The sequence below is a fragment of the Rhincodon typus genome, chromosome 36 (assembly GCF_021869965.1).
Source record: "Rhincodon typus isolate 14 chromosome 36, sRhiTyp1.1, whole genome shotgun sequence".
Classification (NCBI taxonomy): Eukaryota; Metazoa; Chordata; class Chondrichthyes; order Orectolobiformes; family Rhincodontidae; genus Rhincodon; species Rhincodon typus.
In genome coordinates this window covers 1,753,090-1,766,017 of record NC_063367.1, presented here as the reverse complement: position 1 = coordinate 1,766,017, position 12,928 = coordinate 1,753,090, and the positions used below count along the sequence as shown (strand labels likewise).

Genomic DNA, 12,928 nt, shown 5'->3' with positions numbered 1-12,928 from the left:
AGGCCCGAAACATCAGCCTTCCTGCCCCTCTGATGCTGCTTGGCCTGCTGTGTTCATCCAGCTCTACACCTTGTTATCTCAGATTCTCCAGCATCGGCAGTTCCTACTATCTCAATACTTTTTAATACTCTGGGTGGACAAATAGTACTTTTTAATACTCCACAGCTGAAGGAAAAGTACTTTTAATACTCTTGGGAGAGGGACAAAAAATAATTTTTAATACTTTCAGCAGGGGCAAAAGAGTACTTTTTAATAATTCTCAGGGGTGGAAGAGTACTTTCTAATATTCCCCTCGCAGGATAGGGGTCATGACAGCTCAACCTAGTTTTTCAGGCCTTTCTCACCCACTGGAGTGAGGAACAGGTTGAGGCCCCTAAGTAGCTGTTAAATCATCATTGAAGCATCTTAATGGCTAGCCAGTTAAGAAGGTTGCTACTAAACCCTCTCAGCAAGAACTGAATTGTTCAGTGGCAATAATATGACCAACTCGCCCGTTTATTTCCCTACAGGGTGGGGAATATCACACGCAATGCATTTGAATTGTTGAAGGGATAGGAAAACGTATAATTTCACAGAAGCACAGAATTATCATGGTATAGAAGTCCATTCAGCCCACTGTGTCTGTGCAAGCTCTCAGAATAAACATCTCACTTTGTGCCATTCTCCCACTTTCTTCCCGTCACCCTGTAGTAATTCCTTCTTAAATGCCTTGATTGAATCTGCCTCATTGCACTGTCACACAGATATTCCACACCATACATTCCAATTGCTTTCCTACTTTCAGGTTACAAAATGGTTTGGCTTTGAAATTTATAAAGATATGTGTGGGGGGAAATGTAATTTGTTTTTAAAAATGAGAGCTGTTGGACAAGAAAAACAATACTTTCCACTGCGAAATAAGAAAATGCTTCAATGAATTCTGTGTAAATCAAGTTTGTCTGACTGTAAAACTCTCTGCCATTGGCAATGTGGCAAATAGAGACAACCTCAGCTGTCTGGTTTCTGCTGATCCTATCTGTCTCTTTGTAGTTTTATTGATTTATGGATTGCCATTCTGACAGGCTGTTCACTTACTCCTGTGCATGGGGTCCTCGTTCATCACCTATTTAATACTCCTGAGCTTTCAAGCCATCCCATGATTGAATGAACCCTCTGGCTGAGTGTCCAATTATCTTTTCATTCTGCTGGCTTCTACCTCTTTCAGCTTTTTCCTGCCATCTCATGGTTTAAATGCAAACAAAAAAAAGGAGTCCATTCTACAAGTAATAAACATAATTTTAAGAGCAGACATATTTCCATGGTGTATACATTTGTGTCAAGCCGCGTCTTCTCATGCTGTATATCACTGCTGTATAGACTGTCCCCTCTTGTTAAAATTCTCATTTTTGTGATGAAACCCCGTCAATGGCCTCTCTTCTTGTTACTGTAACTGTCCCAACAATCCTCCCATAATTTTACTTTCCTTAATTTTGGCCTCTTAAAATGTGCATCTTCAATTTAAATGGCACCACAATTTGTTTTATTTTAATATAATATAGTTTTGACTTTGGATTTTTTCATTTGACCTAGTGATGTATTCTGTGTGTCTGAAGGAGTTGGATGATTAAGTTGTGACTATTTCTACAGACATAGCAAAGTATTTTTTTAAAAAGTCTGAGTATTCAGAATTTGTTTACATTGGGAATATTTACTAGTGAACAAAATAAAGTTTAATACATTAATTAAGCTTTCAGATGGAAGATTCTGGAATTTTGGGGGCTTAGGGGAAATATCCATAGCTGGAAAACAGCTTTTTTAGTTTCAGCTTTTTGCAGTTCTGTGGAGTTCTAGATAGAAGATGGATGTGTTAAGCAGTTGCTCCACAGAAAGGGAGAAAATGGTTCAGAATTGTTAAAGGTAGGTTACTTCAGGGTGAGGAGTTGAGTTTAAAAATTTCAGACCAGATGTGTTTGTTTATAACCCTGCAGGGGTTACTTTAAACTTAGAAGGTTTGAGCTCAGTTCTCTAACATATCAAGGAAGAGGTTATCAGATTATCATAACAGGAATTGAAGCCACAGGAAAGCAAACCCAGTATGGGATAGTGAAGAGTATTCTCTCTGGTATGAGTACTGTAAAAAGGTGCTTCTGGGGTGAACAGGATTATATTTTTACTACATGTTACAAAATCTTTAAACACAGGACAAATATAAATAGTTTGGTTTATTCTATCTTAATTTCTTTAACATAATAAACTCCTGTTGTATTGTAAAATCCAAATATACAATATTGCATTCTTGTTTTCTAGTGAGAAACCCCCCATTAAAACCAGAAAAAAAAAGCATCTATCAAGCCAGATTTCAGTCTAGGATCTCACTTGTCCAGTAACAGGATCAGCTGGGTTTATAACAGTTTTGAAACTGTAAAATCTAGACAAATGTAAACTAACCTTTGTCATAAATCTGTTGGCACCAGCTGTTGTAAAAAGAAAAATTTCTTTCCTGCTGTTCCTACACTCAAGGTGTCACCCCTCCTAGCCTCTCCCACTCAAGGAATGCAGCTCCCTTCTCAAACCATCATCATTTGTGAATGTCCACTCACAATGCTACACAGTCAGTGATGCCACCTTTCAGACGAAATGGTAAACTCAAGTGCCAACTGTCCTCTTAGAAACTTATCAAAGAAGTGCAAAGCAGTTCTCTCTGAAATCCTGGTTAATATTTATCCCTCGACCAATATTACTAAAGCAGATTTTATGTCTGTGTGTTGACTTCTAGATCCAATTTATTCAAACAAATCACACTTCAGATTGAATTAAGCGTTTTTCTTGCTTTCTTTTAACTAGCTCGTAGATCAACACATGACTGCAGTGCAGATGGCAGAATACAGATAAAAAGTAAAACTAAGGAATGAACGTACTGCTTGAGCTGAAGCTTCCTTTTGAAGTATACAAGAGGTGTCGGAACAATGCACATCATTTGCAAGTTTTACTGTTTTTTTCCTAGGTAGGTGGGTAGGCGATGGCCTAGTGGTATTATAGAGTCACAGAGTCATAGAGCATGGAAACAGAGTCCACACTGACCATGTTCCCAAATTAAAGCAGTCCACCTGCCTGCATTTGGCCCATATCTCTCCAAACCTTTCCATTTCATGTAATTAACCAAATGTCTTTTAAAGTTTGTAACTGTATATGCATCCACCACTTCCTCTGGCAGTTCATTCCACACACTAACCACCCTCTGTGTGAAAAAGTTGCCCCTTATTATTGTTAGACTGTCAACCCAGAAACTCAGCTAATGTCTGGGGACCCGGGTTCAAATCCCACTATGGTGGAATTTGAATTCAATAACAGAAAAATCTGGAATTAAGCATATACTGATCACTACGAAATCATTGTCGATTGTCGGAAAACCCCGTCTGGTCCACTAATGTCCTTCAGAGAAGGAAATCTACCATCCTCACCTGGTCTGGCCTACATGTGACTCCAGACTCACCGCAATGTGCTTCACTCTTAATTGCCCTCTGAAATGGCCTAGCAAGCCATTCAGTTGTACCAATCGCTACAAGTCTCAAAGAAATGAAACCGGATGGATCACCTGGCATCAAACTAGGCACCTGAAAAGACAACAGCAGAAATAAGCCTGTTGAACCTGCTCAGTCCTCCTCACTAAGATTTGGGGGTTAGTGCCAAAATTGGGAAAACTGTCTCACAGACTAGTCAATCAACAGCCTGTCACAGTCATACAGAATCACACCTTACATTCATTGTTCCAGACGCCAGCATCTCCATCCCTGGATATGTCCTGTCCCACCATCAGGACAGACCCAGCAGAGGTGGCAGCACAGTGGTATACAGTCGGGAAGGAGTTGCCCCAAGAGCCCTCAACATTGACCCGGACCCCACGAAATCTCATGGCCTCAGGTTAAACATGGACAAGGAAACCTCCTGCTGATTACCACGTACTGTCCTCCCTCAGCTGACGAATCAGTACTCCTCTATGTTGAACAACACCTAGAGGTAGCACTTAGGATGGCAAGGGCACAGAATGTACTCTGGGTGGGGGATTTCAATGTCCACCACCAAGAGTGCTTGGCAGCAGTACTACTGATCGAGCTGGTTGGGTCCTACAGGACATAGCTGCTAGACTGGGTCTGTGGAAGATGGTGAGAGAACCCACAAGAGGGAAATAACATACTTGACCTCATCCTCACCAATCTGCCAGCTGCAGTTGCATCTGTCCATGATAGCGTCAGTAAGAGTGGCTGCGGCACAGTCCTTGTGGGGACGAAGTCCTGCCTTCACACTGGGAATAACTTCCATTTGTTGTGTGGCACTATCACCGTGCTAAATGGGACAGACTTTGCACAGATCTAGCAACTCAAGACTGAGCATCCATGAGGTACTGTGGGACATCAACAGCAGCAGAGTTGTACTCTAACACAATCTCATGCCCCGGCATATCCCCCTCTCAACCATTACCATCAAGCCAAGGGATCAGCATGGTTCAATGGAGAGTGTAGAGGGCATGCCAGGAGCAGCAACAGACATACCTGAAGATGAGGTATCAACCTGGTGAAGCCACCAAACAGGACTACTTGCACACCAAATAGCGCAAGCAGCAAGTGACAGACAGAGCTAAACGATCCCACAACCAACAGATCAGATCTAAGCTCTGCCACATCCAATTGTGAATGGTGGTGAACAATTAAACAACTCCCTGGAGGAGGAGGCTCCACAAATATCCCCATCCTCAATGATAGAAGAGCCCAGCATATCAGTGCAAAAGATAAACAATCTTAATCCAGAAGTGCCAAGAGGATGATCCATCTCAGCTTCCTCCAAAGAACCCCAGCATTGCACACAACAGTCTTCAGCCAATTCAATTCACTCCACGTGATATCAAGAAACAGTTGGAAATACCGGATGCTGCAAAGGCTACAGGCCCTGACAACATTCTGGCAATAGTACTGAAGTCTTGTGGTCCAAAACTTGTCACTCCCCTACCCAAGCTGTTCCAGTACAGTTACAACACTGGTAACTACCTGACAATGTGGAAAATTGCACAAGTAGGTCCTGTACATAAAAAGCAGGAAAAATCCAATGCGGCCAATTACCGCCCAATCAGTCTACTCTCAATCATCAATAAGGTGGACAAGTCAAAAATCACACAACAACAGGTTATAGTCCAACAGGTTTATTTGAAGGGTCATGGAACTGATGCAAATGTGTTGAACAAACCTAAGATGGCTGTCAAATTTTTTAATCAATTAGAAAGGATTAATATGCAAATCCCAGAATTTCTTTCAAGTTACCCTGTGATAACTAAAGGTTTTATTAGTATACCAGAGGTGACATCTCAGGTCAGACAATGCATTTTAGGTGTGAGGCAAAGTTTAGAATCTGTTTATCAACTAGGGGTCAGACTGGTTTATTTCCAAAGGAGGAATTTATAAAATGCCAAGCTGACTGTCTATAAATTGTGTGTTTTTTGAACAAAATAGAATTACCTGCAATTACAAATCTGCAAATGCAAATTCACCCCATAGATCTGTGCGTGTGTGTGTGTGAGAGAGAGAGAAAGAGACAGAGAGAGAGAGAAGGAGGGAGAGAGAGTGTGTGTGTGTGTGTGTGCACGCGCGCACGCGAGAGTGTGCATATGTGAGACAGAGAGTGCATGCATGAGAGAGGGTCTGAGTGTGTTTGTGTGAGAGTGTATAGTGTGGTGGGGTCACCTGTAGTGCTACATGAACACAAGGTTCTGTGTGAGGCCGTCCTCCTGGGTACGGAACTAGGTTATCAGCCTCTGCTCAGTGACTCTGCGTTGCTGTGTATCCTGAAGTCCGCCTTGGAGGGCATTTACCTAAAGATCTGAGGCCAATTGTCCTTGACCACTGAAGTGCTCCCCCACTGGGAGAGAACATTCCTGTCTGGCGATTGTTGCGCTGTGTCCATTCACTGTTGTCGCAGTGCCTGCATGGTTTCACCAATATACCATGCTTAGGGGCATTCTTGCCAGCAACATATGAGATAGACACAGTTGGCCGAATCATGAGTATCTGCCATGCACGTAGTAGGTGGTGTTCCCATGTGCGATGGTTCAACACATTCGCGTCAGTTCTATGACCCTTTGATCTTTTGCTTATAAGTTCTGTGTCTGATGCCATCTCTCTCACTGACACCTGAAAGAGCAAGACTCCGAAAGCTTAAGTCTTCCAATAAACCTGTTAGACAATAACCTGGTGTCATATGATTTTTGACCTTATCCACCCCAGTCCAACACCAGCACCTCCACATCAGTAAGGTGATGGAAGGTGTCACTAATAGTGCCATCAAGCAGCACCTGCTCAGCAATAACAGTGATGCCCAGTTTGGGTTCTGCCGGGGCAGTCAACTCTGGACTTCATTACAGCCTTGGTTCAAACACGGACAAATGAGCTGAATTCCAGAGGTGAGGTGAGACTGACAGTCCTTGTCATCAAGGCTGCATTCGACCAAGTGTGGCATCAAGGAGCCCTGGCAAAACTTGAATCAATGGGTATCAGGGGGCAAACTCTTCAGTGGTTGGAGTCATACCTGATACATAGGAAGATGGTTGTGGTTATTGGAGGTCAGTCATCTCAGTTCCAGGACATCTCTGCAGGAGTTACTCAGGGTAGTGTCCTCGACCCAACCATCTTCAGCTGCTTCATCATTGATCTTCCCTCCATCATAAGGTCAGAAGTTGGGGATGTTCGCTAATGATTGCACAATGTTCAGCACCATTTGTGACTCCTCAGATACTGAAGCAGTCCATGTTCAAATGCATCAAGAAAGATCTGGACAATATCCAGGCTTGGGCTGACAAGTGGCAAGTAACATTCGCGCCACACAAATGCCAGGTTATGACCATTACAAATAAGACACAACCTAACCACTGCTCCTTGGCATTCTATGGTGTTACCATCACTGAATCCCCCACCATCAACATACTGGGGGTTATCATTAGCCAGAAGCTCAACTGAACTCACCATATAAACAGTGGCTACAAGAGTGGGTCAGAAGGTAGGAATACTGTGGTGAGTAACTCACCTCCTGACTCCTCAAAGCCTGTGCAAGATGTACTGCAACCCATGACCACTCCCATCTCGAAGGACAAGGGCAGCAAATATATGGTAACACCATCACCTTCACATTCCCGTCCAAGCCACTCACCATTCTGACTTGGAAATATACCCCTGTTCCTTCACTGTCACTGGGTCAAAATCCTGGAATTCCCTCCCTAATGGCATTGTGGGTGTGCCCACAGAAGGTGGACTGCAGCGGTTCAAGAAGGCAGCTCACAAACATCTTCTTAAGGGCAACTAGGAACAGGCAATAAATGCTGGCCAGCCAGCGACGCCCACTTCTCACAAATTATTTTAAAACTGCCACAGTGAATATGGTATCCCAAGATATATATTCACATAACTACTAGTTCTTTATGAATAATATAACAAAACGTATCTCATATATGTTGAAGGACAGACTGTAGAATATGTTGAGTATCCTCATACCTTGGCAGCCACCTCTTAAAAGGCCACCATTCACAAGGAGATGCAATAATGGATTAGCTGTTCTAGTGCAGCTGCTACAAACTACAGTATCAAGAGTTTGACAACAAAGAACTCCACAAGGCAACATGTATTCTAGTGGACAGAGCATTGTTGTTATCACCACTCTCCTGTACTGGACTATGTACCATAGAGTCATAGACAGTCACCTGATGCTGGAATTGAACCCAGGTCCCTGGCGCTGTGAGGCAGCAGTGCTAACCACTGAACCACTGTGCTGCTCATCAAGTATCAACCTTGAATTGAGACATCTGACAACCAACAGTGTTGTCCATCTCTAATACCTCTCTCCCCTTCCTGGACCTCTCTGTCTCCATATCAGGCAACCACCTAGAAACCGATATTCATTTCAAGCCCACCGACTCCCACCGCTACCTAGAATACTCCTCCTCCCACCCACCTTCCTGCAAAAATGCTATCCCCTATTCCCAATTCCTTCGCCTCCGCCGCACCTGCTCCCAGGATGAAGCATTCCACTCCTGCACATCTCAGTTGTCCTCGTTTTTCAAGGACCGTAACTTCCCCGCCTCAGTGGTCGAGAACGCCCTCGACCGTGTCTCCCACATCTCCCGCAACTCATCCCTCACACCCCGTCCACGCAATAAGAACCAAAAAAGAATCCCCTCGTCCTCACGTACCACCCCAGCAACCTCCGAATCCAACGCATCATCCTCCGACACTTCCGCCATCTGCAATCTGACCCCACCACCAATGACATCTTTCCCTCCCCACCCTTATCTGCTTTCCGGAGGGACCACTCTCTCTGTGACTCCCTTGTCCGCTCCACACTCCCCTCCAGCCCCACCACACCCGGTACTTTTCCCTGCAACCGCAGGAAGTGCTACACCTGCCCCCATACCTCCTCCCTCACCCCCATCCCAGGCCCCAAGAAGACTTTCCACATCAAGCAGATGTTCACCTGCACATCTGCCAATGTGGTATACTGCATCTGCTGTACCCGGTGTGGCTTCCTCTACATCGGGGAAACCAAGCGGAGGCTCGGGGACCGCTTTGCAGAACACCTACGCACGGTTCGCAATAAACAACTGCACCTCCCAGTCGCGAACCATTTCAACTCCCCCTCCCATTCCTCAGATGACATGTCCATCCTGGGCCTCCTGCAGTGCCACAACGATGCCACCCGAAGGTTGCAGGAACAGCAACTCATATTCCGCTTGGGAACCCTGCAGCCCAATGGTATCAATGTGGATTTCACAAGTTTCAAAATCTCCCCTCCCCCTACCGCATCCCAAAACCAGTCCAGCTCATCCCCGCCTCCCTAACCTGTTCTTCCTCCCACCTCAAGCCTCACCCCCATCTCCTACCGACTAATCTCATCCCGCCCCCTTGACCTGTCCGTCCTCCCTGGACTGACCTATCCCCTCCCTAACTCCCCACATACACTCCCCACCCAGACTCACCTTTACCGGCTCCATCCCCGCCTCTTCGACCTGTTTGTTTCCTCTCCACCTATCCTATCCTCTATCCATCTTCTATCCGCCTCCCACTCTCTCCGTATTTATTTCAGAACCCCCTTCCCCTACCCCTTTTCTGATGAAGGGTCTAGGCCCGAAACGTCAGCCTTTCTGCTCCTATGATGCTGCTTGGCCTGCTGTGTTCATCCAGCCTTGCACCTTGTTGTCTGTGTGTTGTATGGGATCTTGCTGTGCACATGAATGCAGTGAGTGCACTTCAAAAGTACTTCATTTGCTGTAGAAGGTCAGCTGAAGTTGCCAAAGGCAGCATAGAGATGCAAATCCTTTCTTTCTTAATCAACCATTATTGTTGGTACACAAATTAAAGTCAAATTGATTGTGCCTGGCACCAAATTAGTGAAAGTTACGGAGCAGCAAATTCCTGTCTCTCTCAGTCCACTCTATCCCTGTAAGTAAGTGAACATATTAATAACTAAAACTTAGACTCTGAAGCAGAACGACTGGGCAAGGGTATGGTACACGTGCGTAATGCCGGCCCAACGGGCATGCGTATGACGTAAGAACCGGAAGCTGCTGTCTGAATCGTCATCTCCTTCGTGTTGTCATGGCTCCCGAGGCCTACTGAGCGTTTGTGGAATCTCCGTTTGGAGTCAGAGGAGCTTCTCCCTTGATTGATGTTATTCGGGGGTTCGGCGGCGGTGGCAGCGGCAGGAGCAGCAGCAGCAGCAGCAGCAGCAGCAGCAGCAGCAGGAGCAGGAGGAGGAGGTGAGTCGAGTCCTTGCTCCGAGCCGCCAGTCCGCTCCTACTCGCTCGTTGTGGGATTTTGCTGCGCTTTTTGTGCCTGCAGTTTTCGCTTCAGGCCCTGTTATTTGTCACAGAAAAGTTTCACTCAGGCTGATAACTGGAAATGGCAGGGCAAGGGGAAAGATTGGTTTGACTGCGCCTGAATTTACTGGAGTTCAGAGGGATGTGGGGGGATCTGACTGAAACATATAAAATTCTAACAGGCTGGGCAGACTAGATTGCAGAGAGTTTGGGGAGTGTTGTACCAGGGGCCATAGTCTCAGGATGCTGAAGAGGGCGTTTAGGACTGAGATGAGGATAAACTTCTTCATTCAAAGTGTAGTGAACCTGTAGACTTCTCTACCAAAGAGGGTTGTGGAGGCCATGGTGGCTCAGTGGTTAGCATTGCTGCCTCACAGTGCCAGGGACCCAGGTTCGATTCCACACTTGGGCGACTGTCTGTGTGGAGTTTGCACATTCACCCCGTGTCTGCGTGGATTTCCTCCGGATGCTCCGGTTTCCTCCCACTGTCCAAAGGTATGCAGGGTAGGTGGATGTTTAGGTTAGCTGGGTTAGACATGGGAAATGCAGGAGCAGAGGTCGGGGTGGGATGCTCTTCGGAGGGGTGCTGTGGGCTTGTTGGGCCGAAGGCCTGTTTCCACACCGAAGGGGTTCTATGATTCTATGAAGTCACTGAGTATATTTAAGATTCACAGATCGATATCCAGCAGGGTTTGGGAGAGGGCACGGGTGTACGGCATTGAGATAATGAATAAACTGTGATCATGTTGATCAACGTTCACTGTAAGTGACCTCAACCATGCTGCAATGTTCTGCATATGGTGATCGACGTGCCATTAATGTTTGGTTCCAGAAGTCGCTCTAGCGCACAGGCCTAAGAGGCCCTAGCAACTGGGAAGATAATTAGAAGGAACACTGATGTTGGGACTTGAGTGGGGCTTGATAGGATGAATGGCCTACTCCTGCTGTTTTCAATGTTTATCTCTTTCCAGAGTCACGTTCACGGAGGGCAGATTAAAGTCAGAAGAATGAGCACTCAGGTAAAGGAATACTTGTAAAAGACGCAAAATGATTTGTTTTTCATGAATCCACTTCATCCACTGACAATTTATCTTTCTGTTTCCAGTACAGTATCCTGTTTAAACAAGAACACGGTGAGTGCCTGTTCATTATCATTTAAATGAAAGTAAATACTCAAAACTGTGAGATGTTAGATTTGAATGCCTCAATTGTGTAGACCTAGCTAAAAACATATTTGTATGAAAGCAGAAAATCAAAATCTTCACCAACTCATTTAAAAAGACTTGTGTTTTATGTTGAAAGCATCTTTCATAATTTATTTACACACAAATAATTGATCATGATTATAGCAGTCATGACAATTGCAAAATTGAATGCAACAGTGTACTTGTGTTTGTATGTTTGCGTGGAAGGGGAGGTCAAGCATTAGTTCGAGGATTGATTCCCCTCAAGGGAGAGAAAGTGAGAGAAATATGTGAAGCATGATATCTTGGTGGGAAAGAAAGCTAAATTTTCATACTGTAAACTGAGATAATTCCATTAATTTCCATATGTGAGTTTACAGATTTGTGATTGGAGAATGCTGCTTCAAAAAGGAGAGCAAGAAGGAGGAGCTTAAGAATAGTATTTGAAATAACCTTGGAAGATTAGAAAATGTGAGCGGTGTGCAAAAGCAATAACTCAGTATCTGCTAGCCTCTGATCACTGAAAATATCTAGGAGATATTTTCTCACTTCAGACTTGATCAGAAATTCTGTCGAGCAGGATTATTGAATTCCACACCTCCAGGTCACTGTATCTTATGGATTTATGACTAAAGCAGTTTGTAGATTGATTAAATGTTTGTTACAGGAATCTCTGATACTGTACCAGTCAGTGAGGTCGTTTGGAAGCATAGTTGATGTAGGAGATGACCTGAATCTTCAATCTGGGTTAGAAGCTTTGTTTCCAATCCAGCTCAGACAGAGGTTCCCCAGTTACCTTCCCCGGAATTTTCCAGCTTGATATCTGATGTAGGGTCCATCACAACAAACCGTCCAGCAAACTGTGTAGCAACATCAGAATAGATTGTTGAAGAAACCATGTCCCCTTCTTATTGCAGTAGCTGCTGTATTCTAGCTACAGAGGGCAGATAAGTGAAAGAGAGTAGGGTGGCGCATGAATGGGTGAATAGGTACCATGGCAAGTAGGTGGGTAAGGGAATGGGATGCACGATAGGGTAATATGTTTTAGGTCTTGGTGAGGTTGGATGTCTGAATGTTTGGGGGTTGTGGTGGGAGTCAGTATTGTAGATTGCTAGGCATTAGAGCAGGTTTTAATCTCTAGCATTTCCTAGCTAATATTAAGGTGAATAAGTTGGAACTGTCTGAAGTCTCTAACTCAATGTTAGCGACTTTCCTCGGAGGGTTCCAGACACTCGTAGTTGTCTATCAGAAATGTAAACCTCTTACACGATTGTAATTGACAAGAACGGATTTTCAAGGGATCCAAATGCATCTTTCAGATTCCATCTGGTCTTCAACCATCTGGAAACTGAAAGATCTGGGCCCCTACAACTAATTTGAACCCTAGTTCCTGCAGACAGCAATGTGGTGAGTAGTTAATCAGTTTAGTGATGTTCATTATAGGACAAATATTGGCCAGGACACAAGATTTTCTAAATGTTATCATCAAACCCCTGTTCCTCTTGCTAAATGCCATGTCAGCTGTACATTATAAATCTCAAGATCTTAGCCTGGCATGGAAAATGTACCTCATTTTGACTGGATGATTGTTCCCTAGCACCCACTAACTCTGTTTTTCTTAACGTGACCTGCTTGCTGCTCTTGTTGCTTCTTGTTTTCACTACTGACTGCTTGTTTTGCCCAACTTTTCATTGTCTTGGTTCAAACTCCATAACTTTTTGGTCCAGGATGCTAGTTCTTGATTGGTTCAAAACTGCTACCAATCAAATAGCATCCATTTTTCATCTGAGATAAAAAGGTGTAGAGCTGGATGAACACAGCAGGCCAAGCAGCATCAGAGGAGCAGGAAAGCTGACGTTTCAGAAAGGTTTTCTGAAGAAGGGTCTCGACCCAAAACGTCAGCCTTCCTGCTCCT

At 44.6% G+C, this 12,928-nt stretch overlaps 1 protein-coding gene across 2 annotated transcripts in view; it reads left to right on the top strand.

Annotated features, from left to right (window-relative positions):
• The first annotated feature begins 9,563 nt into the window (after positions 1–9,563).
• Positions 9,564–12,928, top strand: part of wdr61 (WD repeat domain 61) — a 23,611-nt gene continuing 20,246 nt past the window's right edge. The window contains exons 1-3 of one of the 2 annotated variants that reach the window (XM_048617142.1): positions 9,564–9,769; positions 10,801–10,848; positions 10,935–10,962. In XM_048617142.1, coding sequence (XP_048473099.1) covers positions 10,837–10,848; positions 10,935–10,962 — 40 coding nt within the window. In that variant the 5' untranslated portion in view covers positions 9,564–9,769; positions 10,801–10,836. The remainder of the gene's footprint in view (positions 9,770–10,800; positions 10,849–10,934; positions 10,963–12,928) is intronic. The other variant, XM_020513479.2, reaches the window with a different exon arrangement.